Source organism: Panicum virgatum, chromosome 6K (genome assembly GCF_016808335.1).
Source record: "Panicum virgatum strain AP13 chromosome 6K, P.virgatum_v5, whole genome shotgun sequence".
Lineage (NCBI taxonomy): Eukaryota > Viridiplantae > Streptophyta > Magnoliopsida > Poales > Poaceae > Panicum > Panicum virgatum.
The window spans coordinates 40968721-40980009 of NC_053141.1; the positions used below are offsets into that span (position 1 = coordinate 40968721).

The window sequence follows — 11289 nt, forward strand, 5'->3', positions numbered from 1 at the left end:
GTTTCGAAACAAATATAAATATTTCAGATATAAGTGTTTCAGAAACAAATATAAATATTTCCAAACAAATATAAATGTTTCAGAACAAATGATTCCAAACAAATAGGAATTGTTTTAATTTTCCCAGAACATTATGAATTGTTTCTGAAACAATTCAGAAATGTTTCAATCATTCAGAACATCATGAAATATTTACCAACATTTATTGGGAATTGTTTCTTGTAAAATATTTTTTCAGAACATTCTGAATTATTTAACAACATTTAGAAAAGTTTAAAAAAAATTCAGAACTTTTTTGAAAAATGTTGAATTGCTTTTTCGAAACAAATAGTTCAAAACATTCTGAACGATTTATTATTGAGAACTTCTGACACAAATAATTTTTTTAATACACTTTAAAATGTTTCCAAATTTGTTTTGGTAATTTTTTGGTTACCAATTTCTTCCGAACAATTTGAAATACTTTTGAAACATTAGGAACATTCTAAAGTGTTCAACATTTAAAAACCGAAGCAAATGCTACTTCTAAATCAAATGGCAGGCCTAAAATCCAATTAGCTTAATGGGCCGGGCCCGCTGCCGCTCGCCTGTGCTGGCGCGCATGGCGCACATCCCCACGCCCATGCTACCGCGATGCTATAGCCGAAATGGCACCGCTACAGTGCTCGGTGACATGCCTTCAGCAGGGGGCTCCTATTTGTCGCTTTAAGCGACTTCCGGCTATAGCATCGCGGAAGCATGGGCGTGCGGACGCACGCCGTGCGCGCCAGCACAGGCGAGCGGCAGCGGGCCCGGACCATTAAGCTAATTGGATTTTAGGCCTGCCATTTGCTTTAGAAGTAGCATTTGCTTCAGTTTTTAAATGTTGAACACTTTAGAATGTTCCTAACGTTTCAAAAGTATTTCAAATTGTTCGAAAGAAATTGGTAACCAAAAAGTTACCAAAACAAATTTAGAAACATTTTAAAGTGTATTAAAAAAATTATTTGCGTCAGAAGTTCTCAATAATAAATCGTTCAGAATGTTTTGAACGATTTGTTTCGAAAAAGCAATTCAACATTTTTCAAAGAAGTTCTGATTTTTTTTAAACTTTTCTAAATGTTTTTAAATAATTCAGAATGTTCTGAAAAAATATTTTACAAGAAACAATTCCCAATAGATGTTAGTAAATATTTCATAATGTTCTGAATGATTGAAACATTTCTAAATTGTTTCAGAAACAATTCATAATGTTCTGGGAAAATTGAAACAATTCATAATGTTCTGGGAAAATTGAAACAATTTCTATTTGTTCGGAATCATTTGTTCTGAAGCATTTATATTTGTTTGGAAATATTTATATTTGTTTCTGAAACACTTATATCTGAAATATTTATATTTGTTTCGAAACATTTATATCTGCAAAATTCCAAATCAATGTTGTTAAACACTTCATAATGTTTCTGAATAATTAAAACATTTTAGATTTGTTTGGAAAATTTTCAAAGTGTTTTGAGAAAATTGTTTACACAGTTCCCAATAAAATGTTCTATATCATTGAAACCCATTCGTTTGGAATCTTTTTTACTTCTGAAACATTTATATTTGTTTGGAAACATTTCAGAGTGTTCTTAAACATTTAGATATGTTTGGGAACATCTCAGAGTGTGCTCAAAAACGAAAAGTTCTCAATAAATTTTGTTAAACACTTTGGAAAGTTTGGAATGTTTGAAACATTTCAAATTTGTTTCGAACAAGTATTTCAGGTTGTTGCGAAAGGGCCTATAGTCTAGTGGTTACAAGAGCCTCGGTAGCACCTGAGGTCCTGGGTTCGACTCCCCATGGGAGCGAATATTCTGGGATTTAACGGTGTTATGCATTCAGTGGTAGGCGACGTTCCCGTCGACAGCGAGGTGCCTGTGGTGACTTCGTTAATCTCGAGGATTTGTCGGCTCAGTCTTCAAAGATGCTCATAGGAGTAGGGTTTGCGTACGTGTGTTCATAGGGGTGCGAGTATACGTGCATTGTGAGTGTAGGAGTTGTACTGTGTGATCTAAAAAAAGGTATTTCAGGTTGTTCTGAGAAATTGTTCACATGAAAAATTCCTAATAAATAAATCGATTAGCAAAGAATATATATTACTATGAACATAACAAAGTATCATATAGATTTCATCGTAGACATAAAAAAACAATGAACGCTGACAAGCTACGAGAATAGAACAAATGAGTGAATGCATGAAGAAAAAAAGAAAAAAAGAAAGAAAGAAAGGAAAGAAAGAACAAATGAGGGAATGAATAAAGAAAGAAAGAAAGAAAGAATGAGCCGTTGCGAGCAAACGTGAAAAGAAGGAATGAGCGAATGAAACGAAATAAGGAATGAACGTGAAAAGAAGGCGGAGGAATAGATTTTTTTTTTTTTGAGAGGAGCCGGAGGAATAGATAAGAGAGGAAAAAACATGACCAGTCTAAATGGGCCCGCGGGCTAAATGGGTCTCGGAAACGAAATGAAGAGCGGAACGCGGGGAACGAAAGGCTTCTGCGACGAATCGTCGCACAGTAACGCGCGCGATGAATAAACACGCCGCTTGACCATGTCACCGAATCTGAGTCCCGTGACAAAACGTCGGCGTTGGATGGGATGGGTGCCGGCCCGGCTTGCGAGCGACACGGCAATGGACGTTGCTGCCTTGTTGGTTGGGAGTAGTACGTTTTTTTTTTAAAAAAAAGGAAGAGTATGTGGATGTAGCTTTGGGCAGGCGGAGAGATGATGGAACTCGTGGAGCTTACGGTGCTCCTTTTGTTTCATATATCCAGCAGAAACATGCTTGTTAACTTTTTTCTTCTTCTTTTGGGCAGGATCTATCTTTGTCGATGAATCCAAGGGAAATTCAGACACATCTCTTGCAGAGATTCGTGCAATTACTATTTTGAATTCACGTTTACTGTATGTCTTTGAATTCAAGCACTTCTATGCGGGCCGGTCGTCGTTTCCAGAAACTATGCTTATCAATTTCGAATTCGTGCACGCCTTTGAACTTTGCAAGAAATTTCCGTTGTAAACGGAAAAGTAGGGGAAAAAACATAAAAGTGGAAGGCAACATGAGCCTAGGTTCTATGTGGGCCAGTCAATAGGCTAACACCGGTCCAATCTTAAAAGTTCATTGGGCTCGTAGGAAAAGGCGGTTTTTTCTTTTTTATATTTAAAAAAAATTAAAATTTCAAAAATATATGTCGGTTTTGGAAAATTTCAAAAATATACCCCGGTCGCCCTATGGGGGGCGACAGGGCTCAAATGTAATTTTTTTCCTTCAAATTTGCAAAGAAGTCCCTGGAGAAAAAAAAAATTGGGGGGGCCTGTCGCCCCCCCCACGGGCGACAGGCCCCTGTCGCCCATCCCAGGGGCGACAGGGGCCTGTCGCCCGTTGGGGGGGCGACAGGGTCCCCGCCATTCCCTTTGTCATTTGAGCCTAAAAATTCAGAAAAAAAAGAGAGGGGTGAGGAGAAGAAAAGCGGCGAAGCTCTGCCGAATTATACACCTAGATGATTTCATGCCATGATCTATAACATATGATGTTCATCGGTTTAAGATGTATTCGCATTTAGTATTGTTAATCTTGTATTATGCTTGTATGTATGTCTCGTACCAAACTTGCATTCACTGGACATGTACATAATGTCGAGTTTGAATCGTACTTAGTCGTAATGGAGCATCGAAGTATAAACATATCATCTATTGATTGTAATGGAAAATACGAGAGTGATCAGAGACGAACGTTGAAGTGTATAAATAAGCGGTCCACAGCTATCTCATTACAAATAAACATCAGAGATACAAACATCAGATATGTCTAACCACCCCAATGGCGTCGGACCCTCTTAGGCCTCTGCTGGGCACGGACATGGCCCTCGGAGCTTTTAATGTCACTAGAATATTAAAAAGCACACATGTAATTAATATAACGATAAGAAATAAGAACTAAGAAATGCATTACGTAATGTGAACCACCAAATTTTACATCATAATACAACGATAATGAAACACACATCACACATGCAGTGGCATGTCAGAACCCGTTGCAAACTACGGTAAACAGATTCCGGACTAACCTAACATGCCTTAGGTAATTTAAAAAAAACAGAACAAACACAATGATGCAGCATGTCACTAGCACTAGGGTAGTCCTAGTAGCCGTACCCCCACGTAGCAAACTGCGTTGAGCCTTCTCCGCAGTATCCACCCATTGCAAGTGGTGCAGGCGGTGGTGCCGGAGGCGCATGGCCCTTCTTCTTGTGACAAGGGCAGTTGCAGTAAGGAATAGTGCATGGTTCATCCTGTGAACCGGCTGCATTGCTGGTATCATCATATTCGTCGTCTTTGTTACCCTCGCTCACTTTCTCATAATGGTTCACCTTACATTCCAGATCAAAGATCTTTATCTGGAGGTACTCGATGAACTCCTGAACAGAATCAATTGGTGCAGGATCTACCCACCTAGTAAAACCACAGTTTTCTGGAGCATCGGAAGACTGCAAAACAAATTTCATGTAAGGTGTCTCATTGAAGATAAAGAAATGAAACAACCGAGTATTACCCATGCGTGTGGACATTTAAAGAAACGCCGACCGCCATCCATCCCGTCGGTGCACATCTGCACTAAGCAGTCTGCACCATGTCTGCATTTTGGCCACGATTCTCTACGGTTATCGTATTGTCGAAGAGGAGTTTCATTGGTAAATTCACTCTTGTGCTGTGGCGGAAACTCAAACACTGGTTCCGGAAAGGAATCAGGTCCAAGAGGCCCCTCCCATATTATGGGGTCTCCCTTTCTTCCCCCTTTTCCTTTCCCAAAACCATAGTAATTCTTCCCGCTAGACCCACCTCTAGACATTGGGTATACAATGAGGTTTGGTGTTTGAGCTGTGCTGGGAGTTCACAAACTTGGGAGTATTTATAGGCGCACAAAGGTCTGATACCCGGAGTGTGGAGTGTAAATGCACCTAAAAAATCTACATGACAACACAGTGAAGAGGCTAGCTGACCTAACACTGAAAAGGCTAGATTCGATGCTCGAAATGACTACTCGATGCATCTCTGTGCATGCAGACTCACAGCACTGCATTGCTGCCGCTCGGTCGATCGCGCCTAGATGCCGCCTTCCCCACTACACGCCACAGACCTTCGCTGTAGAATGACAGGTCCGTCGTCCTCGCCAGAGAGACTGCTTTGAAGGTGAGCTGGTGTGGTTGCCGTCTTGTCACATCTTTTTGAAATGGTGGAAGAGCACTGCTATTGGGTTGTCGTCTTTTGTCACGTATGTCTGGGCAAAGAATGCGACATTTGGGAAACCCGTGATCGCCGTGCTGAGCAGTGGCAACCTGTGATCTCGTACTCGCAGCTAGATACACTATGGTTCCTATTTTGAGCTATTCGAGCTTTTTAGCAGCAGACCCTGATGTATTTCTTAGTTCTTAATTCTTATCGTTATATTAATGTGTGTTTTTTAGTATTCTAGTGACATGAAAAGCTCCGAAAATATTAAGGAAAAGTTTAAAGATTTCATAGACTCCCGGCTACAACTGCAAATTAATGGTAAAGGCTACAACACACAGAGTTAAGCTCTCAACTTAAAACATAAACAACTAATTGCAGTGGCATGTGCACGCGACAAGATAATTTCTTGTTGCATCTAAACCTACCATGCCTTATGGAATGTAAAATGCCGGGATTACATGGTACTACTCTATTGAGTGCACCTAGGTTATTTGCCCTTCCTAATTGCTTCGGGCTCGGCTTCCTTCGCACGGCGTGCCCTCTCTCGCTTTCTCTCCCTGTCAGCTTCACGTTCGGCCGCCGCCTTACGATCCACCTCCTCCATCCTCTTGCGGATCTCTTCTTGCTCTTTGTTGCGCTTCTCCTCTTGCTGTTCCTCGTGCTTCATTCGGCGCCAACGTTCTGCAGCCCATCTTGCTTTTTGTTCCACAATGTCCTTTGCCTGCTGCGACTGCACGGTGTCGAACCACTGCATAAAATCACAAAGAGGCGGAGGAGACTTTGTCCAACACAAGTTAGAATCATAACTCAATGTTAGGTCATATAGAAAAATAGCGTATGTTGTCCGCTACCTTGGCCCGGTCTTTGCCATATCGCTTATGTGGATCATATTCGTAGTTCTCACACATAAATAACATCATGCCGTAGTCATCTCCTAAAACCTCAGATTGCATGAACTTGCATAACGAACCGCAGAAGCACATTGGCACATCAAATTCTTTGGGTACGGTGGTTTTACACTTGCTCCACGGAATGTAGGTTGATCCTGACGAAGACATTGGCGCTATAGTGTGGTGCGCCAAATAACAAACAATAATTTAAGCAATGCACATATCGTATACCAAATCGATGCGTGAAAATATAGGTACTGATATAATTCTATTGTCTTATACTGCAATATCAATAAGGTACTATCATAATTCTATTCTAATGTATAATTATTTTATTTGAAAAAGTCTGTAATAGTACTCAAATTGTAATACTAAACCAGTGTTCTAAAGCACCAAATCTAATTCAGCTAATCTGCTAATTAAATCAAATTGTTATACAATATCAACGAATTTATACGGAAGTTACCGGTAGATCACAAGTGCAGAATTCGACAGAGCTTCGCCGCTTCCCTTCTTCTCACCCCTCTCTTTTTTCTGAATTTTTTTGGATTTTTTGAGGTCAAATGAGAGGAGGGAATGAGGGGGAGGCCTTATATAGGCGGCCTGACCCGGTCGGCCGTGGGGGGGGGGGGGGGGGCGACACCCCCTGTCGCCCGCAGGAGGGGCGACCGGCCCCCCTGGCGCCTGTAGGCCAGGCCCACCGGCTGGTGGTCCCCCCTGGGATGGGCGACAGGGGCCTGTCGCCCGTTAGGGGGGGGCGACAGGCCCCCCCCAATTTTTTTTTCTCCAGGGACTTCTTTGCAAATTTGAAGAAAAAAAATTACATTTGAGGCCTGTCGCCCCCTATAGGGCGACCGGGGTATATTTTTGAAATTTTCCAAAACCGACATATATTTTTGAAATTTTATTTTTTTTAAATATAAAAAAGAAAAAACCGCTAGGAAAAGGATACGGGCTGACTTAGCTTACTTTCATTTTAGGCCCAGTTCTCTCGATAACGCAGACAAACATCCGGCCTCTGGTTAAGGCCCTTGTTCTCCCTAGTGCAACTTACACTACAAAGGAATTACATGCATCGAGTATTAAATGGAATTTAGCTACAACAATGCTGTAATAACAATTCTCTAATCGTGCGGTCAAAGATCTCATTAGATTCGTCTCGCGAAGTAGTACATCCAGAAAATTGGCTATTTGTACCGGTCATGGGGCTTTGTTTGTACCGGTTGAAACCGGTATCAGCTGGCCGGTACTATACTAAATCCACCACCCCAAAGAAGAAGAAAATACATGCAATTGTGAGGATTCAAACTCACCCTCAGACTTCACATGTAACTTCCTTTAACTTCCCACCAATATATCATATGTGACTATGTGCGAAATGCTTTCCTTTTAAATAAGCCGTGAAGGTCTATTTAGTACCGAGTCAAGACGTCGACCGGTACTAAATGGCCGCGTCATTTTATTACCGGGCCAAAATAGCAACCGATACTAAAAGATGGCTTTTAGTACCGGCTGGTGTTATGGTCCGGTACTAAATGGCATCAAAGGGTGTCAAAATTTAGAACCGGTAATAAATGCACCCTCGAGACCATTTAGTACCGGTCCTAAATGCGATCGGTACTAACACTCATGAACGTATGGCTAGTTTTCTTTTAGTATAGCGTAGGGGTTGTGGAGTTAGTTTTCTAAACCGCCTTTATTTGATACCCATAGTTAATGGTCAAAATTGACTACAATACCTAACGCTACTAAACCAAACAAGACCTAGCACAGATGAAGTATGCAAGTAGGAGTACGGCACAATTTGAAGTGCAAGAGATGAATAAATGTTGCAATAAAAAAAAGCCACAAGACTATGCATGTTTCGTTGATAAAGGAGGAAGATTATTACAACCCGGCTAGCCAGTAAAAGACCGAGTAAACAATTAATCTTAAGCTAACAAGGACGCTACCCTGATTGCTCTTTGTAGAAAAGTTGCTTTGCTACAAGAACAACAGGTCTCTTTTTCCAAAAAAAAAAACAGCAGCTCCGTAGCAACAAAACATGGCAATGCAATAAAGCTTAACTGGATGTCCGTTAAACAGAAGAATCTCTTGTAGTACTCGTGACGTGCCAATATGCCATTAACAAAGATAAAAAAACATTTTATTTCCCTGAATAATTCACTCTGTTGTTCAGACACCTGTAGAAACCCTGACTCATTTTGCTACCCCGGACACTTTAATACTGGACACTTCCATTCACTTTCCCGTTTTGTATGGTTGCTTCACTAACGTGGACCCGACTTTGCCTACATGAACTGCACACATGACAAGCAACACCTCTATAGAACCCGTTCAACTCATGACGACAACAACTAAACAAGGTTTGCAAATTGTATGCTGCACCTGTATTTGCAGTCATGTGCTAGAGGACTGGAAGCTGGAAGTTTTTTTTTTTTTTTGGAAAGTTGAAGCTGGAAGAAATCAGGGCTACTATTCTCGGTCTCTTAAATAACATAGTAGTGCTCCTGCAAACTTTTCAAAAAAAAAAAACTATTCTCGGCTTCCCTTCTTCCATGTCCTACAGGAATCGAGTATGCATTTTGGCCCTGCAGCATGCAAGTGCACGCACTATTCATAGCATTCCCCAAATTTACTTTGCGCCTTGTCTGGCCCAGGGCGTCGGAGCACTCCCCCTGGAACTCGCCGTGCGAGATCCCCTGCACTTCCCCTGGCATTGCCTTCCCTGTTCTCCCATCTCTTCGTCCCGGCCGTTCTCGTGCCCTCTGCGTCGATCGCCGCCGCTTCATGCCGCATGCCGCCACCGACGCAGCCGCCGCCGTCGTCCCCGGACGACCCGGAGCCCTCGGTGGCGCGGGAGATGGACGACGAGGACCTCGTGGAGGAGCTCCTGGTCACCGTCAACTCGGCCCGGGCCTTCGCCGAGTTCCGCCGCGCGCAGCGCAAGGAGTGCGCCAACCTCCTGCGCTGGCTGCAGCTCGTCCTCCCGCTCCTCGAGGAGCTCCGCGACGCCGCGCCCCGGCTCACCGACGACGCCTACCGCCGCCTCACCCTGCTCGGCCGCGCGCTCGCTGCCGCGCGGCGCCTCCTCCGCTCCTGCCACGACGGCAGCAAGATCTACCTGGTTCGATCGCGCTCCATTCCTCATCGTCAACCTTGCGTTGCGTGTTCGCTGCCTTGACCGATCGACCTGAACCAACCAACCGATCGTCCGCTGATTTCAGGCGCTTGAGAGCGAGACCGTGCTGGCCAAGTTCCGCAGCGTGTACGAGAAGATGCACAGCGCGCTGGACGGGATGCCGTACGCCGAGCTCGCCATCTCCGACGAGGTCAAGGAGCAAGTAAGCCGCCGGTTGCACCTGCACGTTCCCTGGTCCATGCGGTGACATCAAGTGCGTGTTTCCGCCATTTATTTTCAGGTCGAGCTGATGAACGCGCAGCTGATGAGGTGCAAGAAGCGAACGGACACGCAGGACATGGAGCTGTCGATGGATATCATGGTGATCCTCCAGAACAAGGAGGACGAGAGGAACGCCGACAGGGCGATCCTGGAGAGGCTGGCCAAGAAGCTGGAGCTGCAGACGCTGGCGGAGCTGAGGGCGGAGACCAAGGCCGTAAAGAAGATCATCAACGAGCGGAACGGGCAGCAAGGCGACAGCACCAAGCAGATCATCGACCTGCTCAACAAGTTCAAGGAGATCGCCGGCGTCGACGAGAAGAACGTCCTGGGCGATGTCTCCATGCCCAGGAGCTTGGACAAGTGCCCCTCCCTGATGATCCCCAACGACTTCCTCTGCCCAATAACGCTGGAGATCATGACCGATCCTGTCATCGTCGCCAGTGGACAGGTGACTTTTACTTACATCCTGATGACATTGAATTCGACTTTCAAAAAAAAATTCAATTCCCCACATATATATAGTCTCAAATTTTAGAGTGAATCCCTTGCATTTTGCAGACGTACGAAAGAAGAAGCATTCAGAAGTGGCTGGACAGCGGAGAGAGGACGTGCCCCAAGACACGGCAGCCACTGGCGCACCTGTCGTTGGCGCCCAACTACGCTCTGAAGAACCTGATACTGCAGTGGTGCGAGAAGAACATGGTGGAGCTGCAGAAGAGGGAGCCAGAGCCCGCCGCCGGCGAGCAGGACGACAAGCGCAAGGAGGACATCCCGTCGCTGGTGGAAGGCCTGTCGTCGCTCCACCCCGACGTGCAGCGGAAGGCGGCGAAGAAGATCCGGATGCTCTCCAAGGAGAGCCCCGAGAACCGGTCGCTCATCGCCGACAGCGGCGGCATCCCCGCCCTGATCGGCCTGCTGGCCTGCCCGGACAAGAAGGTGCAGGAGAACACGGTGACCTCGCTGCTGAACCTGTCCATCGACGACAAGAACAAGGTGCTCATCACCAGGGGAGGCGCCATCCCGCTCGTCATCGAGATCCTCCGCAACGGCAGCCCGGAGGCGCAGGAGAACTCCGCGGCGACGCTCTTCAGCCTGTCCATGCTCGACGAGAACAAGGCGGCGATCGGAAGCCTGGGAGGGCTGGCCCCGCTGGTGGAGCTCCTCCGGAGCGGCACCGCGCGGGGGAAGAAGGACGCCGCCACGGCCATCTTCAACCTGGTGCTCACCCCGCAGAACAAGGCCCGGGCCACGCAGGCGGGCATCGTGCCGGCGCTGCTCCGGGTGATGGACGACAGGGGGCTCGGCATGGTGGACGAGGCGCTGTCCATCTTCCTGCTGCTGTCGTCCCACGCCGCGTGCCGCGCCGAGATCGGGACGACGGCGTTCGTGGAGAAGCTGGTGCGGCTGATCAAGGACGGCACGCCCAAGAACAAGGAGTGCGCGCTGTCCGTGCTGCTGGAGCTGGGCACCAACAGCAGGCCGCTGCTGGTGCACGGGCTCAGGTTCGGCCTCCACGAGGACCTCTCCAAGATCGCCAAGAACGGCACCAGCAGAGCGCAGAGGAAGGCAAACTCGCTCATTAAGCTGGCGCGCAAGTGCTAGCTGGTTGTGTTGGAGGCGCACAATGTATTTGTAATCCATTTTGGGGGCATATACAGAATTTTTTTCGTGTATCTCGTATTCACGGCCAACAACAGATTTCTTGCGTTTTACTAGGGTGGAAGGAATTGGCTAACTTTGAAT

At 45.7% G+C, this 11289-nt stretch overlaps 1 protein-coding gene across 1 annotated transcript; it reads left to right on the top strand.

Moving 5' to 3' along the window:
- The first annotated feature begins 8793 nt into the window (after positions 1–8793).
- On the top strand, positions 8794–11272 carry LOC120712684 (U-box domain-containing protein 15-like). Its single transcript, XM_039998526.1, has 4 exons — positions 8794–9270; positions 9371–9487; positions 9566–9994; positions 10105–11272. The coding sequence occupies exons 1-4, from the start codon at positions 8941–8943 to the stop codon at positions 11146–11148; spliced, it is 1920 nt and encodes a 639-aa protein (XP_039854460.1). The 5' UTR covers positions 8794–8940; the 3' UTR covers positions 11149–11272.
- Positions 11273–11289: the final 17 nt, after the last annotated feature.

Coding starts and splice junctions, on each gene's coding strand:
- LOC120712684 (XM_039998526.1), top strand. CDS start 8,941: ATGCCGCCACCGACGCAGCCGCCGCCGTCGTCCCCGGACGACCCGGAG. Junction 9,271..9,370: donor ACGGCAGCAAGATCTACCTG/GTTCGATCGCGC, acceptor CGCTGATTTCAG/GCGCTTGAGAGCGAGACCGT. Junction 9,488..9,565: donor CCGACGAGGTCAAGGAGCAA/GTAAGCCGCCGG, acceptor ATTTATTTTCAG/GTCGAGCTGATGAACGCGCA.